Raw genomic sequence first — 13,041 nt, 5'->3', positions numbered from 1 at the left:
TACTTAATTCGAAACCTTAGCTCATCGCATATGTGTTTTTAACCAAAATGAAAATTTGTGTTTATTTTGTGATTTGACATTATTTGCAATAACTGTGCGGAACCATGGGGTCCCCGACCTTTTGCCGGGCACCCGTGGGCCCAAAGCCAACAGCGCAGATGCCGTTTAAGAGGAACCTCTATTTTATCCAATGCTAGGGTCAACACTTTGTCGAATATATTTGATATTTATGTATATTTATCCTCCTTATGACCTAAGGGTAGGTAATTGTAACTTTTTGATATCAAATATACGCAGAATAGTCAATTATTTTGTATTCTGAAGTGCATATAATATTACTGGATTTGGGCCAGTGTGCTTTTGTATACTATATCTCTGGCCTACTATATAGGCTAGTCTATTAACATCCCGCCTCCTGGAAGGCAGTATACAGACTTCTTAGATATATTCACGGTAGTGCTAAGAGTGTGGACCTGGTTTTCCGACACTTGACTGCATGAGATTATTTTTTCAGGTCTCGAGCAAGAAGGGTGCCTAGATAGGTTGAGGTCCTCAACTTGTGGATTTGGTAGGAGCAAGACACAGACGGGGTGTAAATTAGTTAATCCACCATGTTTCAAGAGATTCATGTGCATTCATGCCTTCAGGTTACACTGTAGAGACAGACTAACACTTTGGCAGAGTTTTGCTAACATATAATAAATGATTGCATTTGTTTGGGTGTACAATTACATGTTCCACACCAAAAACATAATTATTTATATATTTCAATCTATTTTTGAAAGGTTTGCGTTTCAAAATAGCTTCGCCTTTTCGCAAGGCGTGCTCCTGTTCCCCTATTTTATTGTGCAAAGCGAACAGTATCACAATGCTATAATTTTGTATAAATTGAGAACTAGAGGGTCATGCCCTAGACGTGACCGCCCAGAAACTGTGCTAGAACCGTTCGTGCAAACCATTCAGTCACTATTTTTAAAAACCTTTTGTAGTGGGTACATTCCACGGTCTTAAATTTATTAAACGTGTAGTATCAAACTATGGCAAGTCATGATAAGTGAAATAAGTGATAACAGTATCTGGTCCGTGCATAGAAGCACTTGCCCTTGAGGTTAGGGCATGGGTAGTTTATTATAAACTTAATCCGTGCATAGGAGCACTTACGATACAGGTGGTTTAAAACTTCCAGGGTCACAATACAGACACAAGGGTGTAAAAGACATAATTCATAAACGCCCGTTAGGCCAGTTTTGTATATTTTATTTCAAACATGCTTGTGCAGCACCGCCAGCACATAATAATTTTCCTAATATACCATGGCAGTCAGGGATATAATAATTATGTAAAAAGGTAGGTAACCTTGGTCATGTCGTGTACATAGGTAGGTACTCGTAAACATGTTAACTGAAAGACAAGTGCTCTCCAGCCAAATATAATTTATGCAACTGTGAGCTGCTCTTACATTGGGATCATATGTATTTATTTCTAGTCTGTCATATTGTAGCAGGCCTAGACTTCAAAGGTTTGTAGATGTTTATAGGGCCGTTAAACGGACCCTTTGTACACCTTGAGCAGGCTGTTTGTTTCACACCATGGGTAATATATATTGTAAACATAGCTTATTTCAGAATGGAATCGTAAGCTCTGTCGTGTCGTGAGCTTACCGAGCCTGATTTAATTAGAGTCCACAGATTGTATGGACCTTGGAGGATTGACCACTCCTTATTCTAATTATCAATATTCTGCCTGGGCTTATAGTCGAAATTAGGTGACTAAATCTCTTAGTATTATCTATGCCACCCAAGTTATGAGGCTTAGCGTCTCCAGACCACAATTTTATATTAGGGTGCAAAGATTTTTTCATCTTTAAAATAAAAATGAGTCGAGATAGGCCTGGAATCTTAGGTTTTTATTTTACCTATTATAATTTTAGAAATGTTATGTAAATGGAAAGCAGTTTTCACTTTTACCACAGTTAATTAGCCCAATTTCGGGTTTAGCCAATAGGGTGTTCGGGACCCTTGAAATAGATTGGTAAACAAAAATGAAAACTCTAATAACGAAGCCTTGCCTATTTCGACTGATTTTTACCCAAAACATTATTTTAAACCATTTTTACTTTCTCTAAAAAGAGATATTTACAACTTAATCTTTGTAATATTTTTGTGATTGTGGTCTACTCGCACGCCTGTGTTATGACCATATCATTTATATTTCTGTGAATATGTCTGACGTGCCTTGCGCAGGCTTACATAGGTTATAATATCATCATCAATAACTTGACGTCAGTTTGTGAACGAATCAAAGATTCTTTTGGCACACCTTACGCAGGTGTAAACATGGCAGCCTTGCGCAGGTTTAGATAGGTACATAATATATTGGTTTCATCACAAATAACTTGACGTTAGTTTGTGAACGAATCAAAGATTCTTTTGGCACACCTTACGCAGGTGTAAACATGGCAGCCTTGCGCAGGTTTAGATAGGTACATAATATATTGGTTTCATCACAAATAACTTGACGTTAGTTTGTGAACGAATAAAAGATTCTCTTAGGCGCACCTTAGCAGGTGGAACCATAACAAACGTAAGTTTAAGAATAAGTATCATTCAAATCAAATACCCTGAGTTTATGGGTAATATTCCCTAAGTTACGGGTTCCTTGCTCGACAAGGTGAAAGGCTTTACGCCGGCTTTAACAGGCACTTTTAGAAAGTGTCATTCACGGTGACGCGCAGATTTGCCAAAACTAAACTTTAACTCTACAGTTAACTAATATAATTTGACAATATGAACCAAACCATGCGTCTTCGTCAATGAATCAATCTAAAGATTCCCGTATCGTTAATGCCCTTCCATGTCACAGGCTTCCGATTTTATTTGAAACGTTTAATTTAAGTGTACTATTTATGTAGGTAGGTAAGTAGGCTTAAGAATTGACCCTCTTGTATGTAGTTACGTATAGAATTAATAATCAAGTTATTCAAATTCAAAATAACACAAGCACATATAGCACCTACATGCAAGAGTTCTTTTCCTTAACCTTTAAAGCTGTAAGTACCTGCTAAGTTATATATTTAAGTAGGTACCTACCTACATAAATCAAAGATCTAGTTGGAGAGATATAAGTTGATAGATACAGAGTGAAATACTTCACGAATTCGCATGTCATTCTTGCGCAGAGCCATGCTAATCTCTCTCTATGTCTAGTCAGATTTAAGTTTATGTACTGCCGAAGTACTCACTTTCCACAAAAATAAATGCAATGTTTGCGATGTAGGTTTGTTCGTTACCTTGTGTCCCTTAGAGCGGAAATATCGTCGACTCCTATTCGGGTACACGTTATTTATCAGCAAGTTTATTACCAAAAAATTAATTTTGCAATATTATATTAACCCGGAACGGGATAAAAAGATAAATTGCTGATAGATACTTGGACAGATAAAAAACCTACACGTCTATAAGCTTCTACCTTAATACGTAGGTTCTACGTAACACGTATTAACTATCCGATCCATTCGTATTCGAAAACACAAATCACTTGAAAGGGTATACCTCCACACATCACCATTTAAGTATTATATAATTTCAACCGTTATTATACACACACAAAGATTTAAACTAACAAGACTCGGAAGAGACTTAATAAAATTAAATTATAATGGTGACACGTGCACGCTTTACCAGCTCGATGTGTTTTCTACCATGTGTTTTAGTATTTTCATTGGCATAGCCACGGTGCGCGCAGGCAGCCTTTGAAAACACTTGCACATCACTATTCCGGATCATTTTTATTTGCTAGATAGTTTAACGGACAACTAAATTTAAATATTTATTTCGAACGGCAAAAGCCGTTAGAAACTGTTTTTCAATATAGTCAGCTAAACTGGGGTACAAATTCAAAAACTCACCAGCAGTTTAGCTTCACGACCTTCCAGATGGAAAAACAGCAAGCCAATGAGGTAATTTGCGTTTGTTTCTAACTGTCAAAATTGTCAAACGCAACTGCCTGAAGTGGTGGGGGTGTGGGAGAGAGATGGACGTATATGCTAGAAAAGGACAATACGACTAACTACAGTGTTGCCACTCTCAATATATTACTTTAGGTTCCGAATATCGGTACAGTTGTTTAATAACTAATTATAATTCAATTGAAATATACGTAAAAAACAAAGTTTAAACAAAAATAGGCTGACCAAAGAATATTTTAACGTTTATTTTACCCTGAGGATAATATTATTCTTGGTTGCGTTCCGGATACAATAAGTTTTTTTTTCTGTGGCTAACCACGAACGACGTTTCCAACCAGCGACATTATCGTCGGCTGGTGTACTTGACCAAAAAAACCAATAAAAGTTAGTATAATATCAATTAAAAGTGCACATTTTCCATCACAAATACGTGTTCAATACATCCGTGTAGAAATTGAGTGCTTATAAAGCGTTAAAGTTGTTTCAATGTCGGCGGATCAGGGTGTCAAATTCTTACATAACTGCACCTAACCTGCATTTCAATCATCTGATTTTGTTTTCAGAGCCGTGAAAATGTTGGGACGTATCGCGCCTGGTGTCGCCCAGGTGACGGCGGTGGTCAGTCACCAGCAGAACAGGAATATGGCCACTCTGAAGTCCATTTCCCTCCGTCTGAAGTCCGTAAAGAACATTCAGAAGATCACGCAATCTATGAAGATGGTGTCTGCTGCCAAGTAAGTACAGATGTGGATGGGGTGTATTAAGCCAGATTTAGCACCTAGACGTCCTAGACCATGTAGTATGTCAAAGCTCATTCATAGACATAGAAGCTTGGATGAACTGTCTTGGTGTGATAAACTGGTACACCTAAGTAATAGTTAGTATTAGCTACAAACTAGATGTAATATAATTTATAGTTGGTGAAACCAAATTGTCAGTAAATAAGAACAAAAAAACTATAGGTACTCAACCTTTTCTTTTGGGTGCTAGTACTAGTGTAAGACAAAGATAGTATGATTCTCTCTGTCTATGTTTGAAATGAGACAGTCCTTCGACTAACTATTGTAAGAGTATGCCACTAACTTAAAGGCTGTTAACATGACCAAAGTCTAAGTAAAAAGAAAACATGACATTTTTGAAAAAAAAAGAACAAGTGCTATATTATAATTATTACTTGCCAGTTCTTTGTATACCCTCCTAACATAAAAGGAATAGAGTCTGCTCGGAAAGAGAAGAATTGTGGAATGTATTGGGCCCCATACATTCCACGACTCTTCTCTTTCCGCACAGCCTCTATTAGTGTTTAATAGCGTTATTCATAAACACACTACATACCTGAATTAGCTATGAATCAATTGTCTTTATCTATCATTTATCTTATGTATTTGTAAGAAAGGGAAAAACAAACTTAAGGCAACGGGTCCCTACTGATTTGTCTATGGAATTTAGGGGTTTCTAAAATCCCTGGAAAAAATCTTTTCATAAAGTTTAGCAGAGAACCATAAATTTTTCAATGACAAGAGTCTGTCTTATGTGATATGAGTTTTGTAATCTATGCCCATTTCAGATACACTCGCGCTGAGCGTGACCTGAAGGCTGCGCGACCTTATGGGGAGGGTGCTGTCCAATTCTATGACAAAGCTGAGGTAATACTCTTAACTGGGTCTTATAATTTACACAGATAATGCTTACTAACTAGAATATCGCAGTTGGTAAAAACTTGGGTGTTATGAGTCTGAATTAGAAGAACTCAAGTAATAGACACACAAATAAATAAATAAAATTTGTATAAAAAAAAAGTAATAGACTAATGATGAGAACTTCTAAACCGGTATTTTCTCATGTTTGGTGAGAGTTGCAGTTTTCTTTTAGAATCTTAAAATCTGTATTCAAATACTAAGTCATATACATTTGTCAAGTTCTTTCCAATTTATACCATTTTTGGCTCCACAAATGACAAAAGGTTTTCTCACAAATTTGCAATACTTTGTATTTAACATAGTGTAAAAAACATCCTAAGTCACTACTGATATATCCACAGGTCCAGGCACCCGAAGATGAGCCGAAGCAGCTCTATATTGCCATGACCTCTGACAGAGGTAAGTTATCAGCGTTAATTCTGCGAGTAGGCCCTAAGGGCTTTTTCACGAATACATACATAATTTTAGCTTAATTTTCTGTAATCAGGTATTGCGCTACCAACAGTTACAAACACAATTCTTTGAAACTTAAAAAAATGATCAGGTAAATGCACAAATTTGGAATTATTTTCATTGATAATTGAACAGAAAATTCAAAGAACAAGAGCCTTTCCTGTTTTTTTGCTACAACGCTAAAAAAGGCAAGTGGCAACCCTTATGTGACATCCCTGGAGTCACAACAGTGTGTATTGGAGGGACAGTATGGACACCAGCGGCGTTATTCATAAGTGCATAACGACAGATGGGACAAACAACGATCATCAACTGATTAAGTTAGTAGCCGTTTATGAATAGCGCCATAAGTCTTTACTCATAATATCCCCAGGTCTGTGCGGCGCCGTCCACACTGGCGTGTCCAAGGTCATCCGTCTCCGCCTGGCCGAGCCTGGTGCCGAGAACATCAAGGTCATCTGCGTCGGTGACAAGTCCCGCGCTATTCTGTCCCGTCTGTACGGGAAGCACATCATCTCTGTGTGCAACGAGGTAAGTCAGGTGTCAAGGTCATCCTCCAAAGGACAACTAGGTCATCTGCGTCGGCGACAAGTCCCGCGCTATACTGTCGCGTCTGTACGGGAAGCACATCATCTCTGTGTGCAACGAGGTAAGTCAGGTGTCAAGGTCACCCTCCAAAGGGCAACTAGGTCATCTGTGTCAGGCGACAAGTCCTGCCCTATTCTGTCCCGTCTGTACGGGAAGCACATCATCTCTGTGTGCAACGAGGTAAGTCAGGTGTCAAGGTCACCCTCCAAAGGGCAACTAGGTCATCTGCGTCAGGCGACAAGTCCCGCCCTATTCTGTCCCGTCTGTACGGGAAGCACATCATCTCTGTGTGCAACGAGGTAAGTCAGGTGTCAAGGTCATACACAAGCGCCGAGAGCATCAAGGTCATCTGCGTCGTCGACAAGTCCCGCGCTATTCTGTCCCGTTTGTACGGGAAGCACATCATCTCTGTGTGTGTGCACTGTGCAACGAGGTCAAGGTCAAGTCAGGTGTCAAGGTCATCCTCCAAAGGTCATCTGTGTCGGCAACAAGTGGCGTGGTGGTATTTTGTCGCGATCCCCATTATTGGGGTCATACACTCGTAGTAAAACAAAAGTTGTTACTATTGTTTCCGAATTTAAAGATACCTAATGGTGCCTGATTTCTGTCTGTGAAACCACCTTGATATAGTTGTAGGTCTGTACCAAAATTCAGTAATTTCTTAACTTTTAGGCACTGAAACAATTATAATATGTCTCTTAAGATCTTAAAAGGTTATGCTATACGTATTTTTTGCAACCATCTATATATCCATATAAGTACACCAAGTCATCACACATTTGTATTAATATCGGACCATAAAATATATCAAACTGTTTAGACGACAACGGTTTCACTCACTTAAATTTATAGTTGCTATTGGCGACATGTTTCGGGCCCGTCGGGGGTCCATCTTCAGGGTCAAGTGCTCGCGGCGGCTGCAATTCGTGCACTGAGCGTCCGTTCTCTTCTAAACAGTTTAAAATATGTCTCACGAAACTTTAATTTCGATAAACTATATCCATGAATTAAAAAAAGCACTGGTGGCCTAGCGGTAAGAGCGTGCGACTTGCAATCCGGAGGTCGCGGGTTCAAACCCCGGCTCGTACCAATGAGTTTTTCGGAACTTATGTACGAAATATCATTTGATATTTACCAGTAGCTTTTCGGTGAAGGAAAACATCGTGAGGAAACCGGACTAATCCCAATAAGGCTTAGTTTACCCTTGGAAGGTCAGATGGCAGTCGCTTTCGTAAAAACTAGTGCCTACGCCAATTCCTGGGATTAGTTGCCAAGCGGACCCCAGGCTCCCGTGAGCCGTGGCAAAATGGGACAAACGCGAGGATAATGATATCCATGAATTATTTCAGATCGGTCGCCTCCCCCCCACTTTTCTGGACGCCGCTCAGCTAGCTAACGGCATCCTGACCTCTGGCTACGAGTTCGGCTCCGGCAAGATCATCTACAACAAGTTCCGCTCCGTGGTCTCTTACGCCCAGGACGACCTGCCTCTGTTCAGCAGGAAGGCTGTCGAGGTAGGCTATATCACCAGTGATACAGTACCACAGCCATGTCACCAGTGATACAGTACCACAGCCATGTCACCAGGAGACGGCTCCAAGATCATCTACAAGTTCCGCTCCGTGGTCTCTTACGCCCAGGACGACCTGCCTCTGTTCAGCAGGAAGGCTGTCGAGGTAGGCTATATCACCAGTGATACAGTACCACAGCCATGTCACCAGTGATACAGTACCACAGCCATGTCACCAGGAGACGGCTCCAAGATCATCTACAAGTTCCGCTCCGTGGTCTCTTACGCCCAGGACGACCTGCCTCTGTTCAGCAGGAAGGCTGTCGAGGTAGGCTATATCACCAGTGATACAGTACCACAGCCATGTCACCAGTGATACAGTACCACAGCCATGTCACCAGGAGACGGCTCCAAGATCATCTACAAGTTCCGCTCCGTGGTCTCTTACGCCCAGGACGACCTGCCTCTGTTCAGCAGGAAGGCTGTCGAGGTAGGCTATATCACCAGTGATACCATAAAGAAATATAGTAAGACAAGAGTGCTCACTCCATACATTCAGTTCAGACTATTAATTTCAGTGTCTACATCTAGCATCGAGTAGCGGAACTATCAGTACTGCTACTTGACAATAGATGTAGCACCGACCGGAAAGTCTCATCTCAACTGCATAAGACTTTCCGGTCGGTGCTACATCTATTGTCAAGTAGCAGTACTGATAGTTCCGCTACTCGATGCTAGATGCTAATAGTCTTTTTGGTACTAAAATTGATGTACGGAGTGAGCAATCTATGTATTTTTTTCTCTATGGTGATACAGTAGCACAGCCATGTCACCAGTGATACAGTACCACAGCCATGTCACCAGAAGACGGCTCCAAGATCATCTACAAGTTCCGCTCCGTGGTCTCTTACGCCCAGGACGACCTGCCCCTGTTCAGCAGGAAGGCTGTCGAGGTAGGCTATATCACCAGTGATACAGTAGCACAGCCATGTCACCAGTGATACAGTACCACAGCCATGTCACCAGGAGACGGGTCCAAGATCATCTACAAGTTCCGCTCCGTGGTCTCTTACGCCCAGGCTGACCTGCCCCTGTTCAGCAGGAAGGCTGTCGAGGTAGGCTATATCACTGGTGACATAACTGTAGTACACCTCCGGCTACGAGTTCGGCTCAAATGTTTGCAGGGGGAGTGGGGGTCACATAACTCTGCTGATTACTGTAGTACCAATCACCCTGATTTGTAGCAATTTTGTGTTCAAATAAAGACAAAATTGTACAAAAACAGGCGTCACGGTGGTATCCGTCCCAAGTTTTTGACTTTATGCCATCATAGAAAGACTAGGCGTCTTTGACCAACTCCAAAGGCAAGCAGCATGTGCTTACGGGATTGCAACATAGCAAGAAACGTTTCTGCCATCTATAAATTTTTTTGGGAAGAAATAAAATTTACAATCCTTATTAATCTTAAAGCAACACGGAAGGGAGGCGGTATTCGCACTATTTCCCCTCTGCCGAGGTACAAGATCAACTGATCTAGTGCGGGTAATAAAACTAGTTGCACTTGGATTTTAAACTAGACCGAATCCAGTCGCGCGAGTGAACACTGCTACACAAAAATGCCTATTTGCTCGGTTTTCTGTTGTAAAAACAGGTCGAATACATCAAATTTACAAAAAGATGGTGTTACATTTCACATGTAATATTTTTTTTACATATCGTACGTTTAATTACATTTAAACACAATTATTATATTTTAGTTTCATGTAAGGTGAGTTCGACTAAGATCGGACACCGGGTAAGATCGTATGATTCACCTGTTCGTTAGGCGCGTCTTGCGTTAAGTGCGTCCTGAAGGGGGGTGCGGCACAAAACAGCGCATTGCATCACCTTGCCAGCATTAAAAAAAAGCCCCGCAACAGGCAGAAATTTGAATCATACGATCTTACCCGGCGTCCGATCTTAGTCGAACTCACCTTAATTGTTGGATTTATCGATTTTTCTCGCCCAGTACAAATTGCGGATCGGTCGAGCGACAAATCCGACTTCTCATCTCTTGACGAAAATGCGTTAGTGTGCGTGTTATGACACTTGTGACTCGTCCGTGCACAAAAACAGATCGAGGTGTGCAAGATTTGTCTGTGTAGGGTGTCATTTTCTATGTATTTGTGTCGTCATTACAGATTGGATTTTGTACGTTAGTGTGTGAGAAGTGCGACTGTGTGCACGTTCCCCCCCGCGAAAAATGGCAGAATGATTTGTATGTTAAGATATCGCTTGGGCCTATCCCTTCCGACGTGTCGGAAGCCCGTGTTGATCGAAGTTATTAATTCTGAAAACTGCTTATTCCAACAGGCTGCCCCCAAGCTGGCGGTGTACGACTCCCTGGACTCGGAGGTGCTACAGTCCTACATGGAGTTCTCCCTGGCCTCCATGCTTTTCTACGCTCTGAAGGTTGGTATTTTGTTTCTCTTAGCGCCACTTGCACCATTCCACTAATCCGGAGTTACCCGGTTAAACCCGGACTTACCATGGTTACCAGTACAATTTGACACTTGGTTAACGCTTTAACTGCTTAACCCCGAGTTAGTGGGGTGGTGCAAGTGGCCCTTACTGTGTCATTTCTTAACCTTTTCGACGCCGTGTCAAAAACCAAAGGTCACGCTGACGCCACGTCACCGAAGTGTCAAAACTGAAATTGAACTTTATGCATGCATGTAGGTCTATGTTGTTCTGTGGTCTGTGACCGATTAATCGGTCTTTGGCGTTGAACCTACGGTGCGGATATATCGGTCATTGGCGTCCAAAAGGTTAATTCTTGTTACACACTGTGCCCACTATGGCTTGTTTTTGTTTCTAGCTAGGTATTATTCAATTCAAAGCTTCCCTTAGACAAATGAGATAAAAATCTCAGTTTTTTGTCTTCATACATTTCGGTGAATCACATGTCAATGTTTTCTATAGAACAGCAGATTTTTTTTCGCGTTTTCGGGGTTGGTCCCACGTATTGGGCTCCATACATTCCACGACTCTTCTCTTTCCACTATGACTACTAGGTACAGAAGATTCACTCTCTAACAAAAAGCGTCTACAGCATGTGGCCTGTAACACGGGCGAATAATTAAAACGTAGATTCTACTCTTCAAACTATAAAACTTTAGTTCAACAACTTTTTGAAATTATGTAGTCTTAACATTGTCCCTTTTTCAAACAAACTAAATAATATTTTCAATGTACTTTAAATTCCGTCTAATTGACATTGCCTGTCAGTCTTGTCGCCGTACAGGCATAATCAATTTTGTAATACATTGCGTGTTCGAATAAATTTCAAAGTGTTTTAAAATCCAAACCACAAGTTATTTTAAAAGGCGCTGAACAAACATTGTCTAGTTTGAGGAGTAGAATCTACGTTTTAATTTTTCGCCCGTGTTACAGGCCACACGCTGTATATCCGCGTATCCATTAGAGGCAAACTCAGGTCGTGCAGCCTCGACTTGAAGCAAACAGCCTCAGTTTGAGGCAGCTCGACCCGAGGCACGAGCAGGCGTCCGTTCCGTGGCGGTGCGCGGCACCTACTATGGCTAGACACCAAAATTGGTGTGGGCCGCATGTACTTGTAGCGAAGCGAGAAAATCGCGGAGTGAGCCACGCCTGACAATGCACATCAAATATTATATGTTGGTAATTCATAATAATCAATCAGATTTATATAATATGTTTTCCTATTTCTTTTAATAACTTTATTTTCTTTTCCTTTTGTAAGAATTTGATATGTTTTCTGAAAGAGCTACGAATTTGTATGATTCCATGTACATATGTATATTTTCTAAATCAAATTTCTATCACACCTTATGTGTATAATTGCATGAATTCTATAGTAATTTAAATTGTATTTTTTTTCCTTATTTTCTCGTAATGCATGTTAATTATAAGGTGTAATTATTTTTGAAAAGATGTGTCCCGCCGAGTTTGTTGCCGGTCCCATAATGGGATACCCTCCTCCAATTGAGGGGGGATTTAAATCTTCTCGGGGCAGAGGTGTAGGGTTGGAGCCGGTCTACCTAGCTTTATTTGACGTTCATAAGCGCATTGTACTGTGCGGTTTAAGAGGAATTTCCTCCCGCGGACGCTCCGGCTGTGGAATGAGCTCCCTTCCGAGGTTTTCCCGAGGGTCTACGATATGGGGTTCTTCAAAAAAGGAGTGTACAGGTTTTTAAAAAAAGGTCGGCAACGCGCATGTAACACCTCTGGAGTTGCAGGCGTCCATAGGCTACGGTGACTGCTTACCATCAGGCGGCCCGTGTGCTTGTTTGCCACCTATGTGGTATAAAAAAAAAAAATTGTAATTATGCCTACTTGAATAAACTATCTTTTATCTTTTAATGACAACCTATTTCCGCAGGAGGGTGCGTGCTCTGAGCAGTCGTCCCGCATGACGGCCATGGACAACGCGTCCAAGAACGCCGGTGAGATGATCGACAAACTCACGCTCACGTTCAACCGCACGCGCCAGGCCGTCATCACCAGAGAGCTCATCGAGATCATCTCCGGCGCCGCTGCGCTAGAGTAAACCTACCACTTCGACAACGGATTTTGGGGGGGGGGGGGAATATTGAACTGTTTTTATATCCCGGATACTAAGGGTTAATCAACTTTTTCTTGTCACACGTTGCTATTTATTTATTTAACATTTGAAATCAGGCAACAAGGCCCATATTACAAATACCTTACAGACTAACATATATATGCATTTTATATAAACTTAAAAAACTAAACACTATTTAGGCGACAAAACGGCGGCGGCTGCGGCGGCGGCTATGGTTACG

The 13,041-nt window shown here is 41.2% G+C and overlaps 1 protein-coding gene and 1 non-coding gene across 3 annotated transcripts; one reads left to right on the top strand and one right to left on the bottom strand.

Moving 5' to 3' along the window:
* Positions 1-3,133: 3,133 nt before the first annotated feature.
* Positions 3,134-3,237, bottom strand: LOC134662255 (U6 spliceosomal RNA). The gene has a single exon (XR_010098057.1). It is a non-coding gene; the product is annotated as a U6 spliceosomal RNA (small nuclear RNA).
* Positions 3,238-4,239: 1,002 nt separating this feature from the next.
* Positions 4,240-12,811, top strand: LOC134661121 (ATP synthase subunit gamma, mitochondrial). Of its 2 annotated transcripts, XM_063517083.1 has the most exons (9): positions 4,240-4,351; positions 4,531-4,701; positions 5,535-5,613; positions 6,009-6,066; positions 6,494-6,573; positions 6,692-6,769; positions 8,058-8,222; positions 10,571-10,669; positions 12,618-12,811. In XM_063517083.1, the coding sequence occupies exons 2-9, from the start codon at positions 4,541-4,543 to the stop codon at positions 12,783-12,785; spliced, it is 888 nt and encodes a 295-aa protein (XP_063373153.1). In that variant the 5' UTR covers positions 4,240-4,351; positions 4,531-4,540; the 3' UTR covers positions 12,786-12,811. The 2 variants fall into 2 exon arrangements, with proteins under 2 accessions (XP_063373153.1, XP_063373145.1); XM_063517075.1 differs by lacking the exon at positions 6,692-6,769 and having other exon boundaries at positions 6,494-6,651.
* Positions 12,812-13,041: the final 230 nt, after the last annotated feature.

Source organism: Cydia amplana, chromosome 2 (genome assembly GCF_948474715.1).
Source record: "Cydia amplana chromosome 2, ilCydAmpl1.1, whole genome shotgun sequence".
Classification (NCBI taxonomy): domain Eukaryota; kingdom Metazoa; phylum Arthropoda; class Insecta; order Lepidoptera; family Tortricidae; genus Cydia; species Cydia amplana.
Note: the sequence above shows the minus strand (reverse complement) of the source record. Positions and strands in the feature narration are given on the sequence as shown.

Excerpts from the sequence above, each read along its gene's own strand:
- LOC134661121 (XM_063517083.1), top strand. The coding sequence starts at position 4,541 with ATGTTGGGACGTATCGCGCCTGGTGTCGCCCAGGTGACGGCGGTGGTC. Across the intron at positions 5,614-6,008 it reads AATTCTATGACAAAGCTGAG|GTCCAGGCACCCGAAGATGA; the intron begins GTAATACTCTTA and ends ATATATCCACAG. Across the intron at positions 8,223-10,570 it reads TCAGCAGGAAGGCTGTCGAG|GCTGCCCCCAAGCTGGCGGT; the intron begins GTAGGCTATATC and ends TTATTCCAACAG.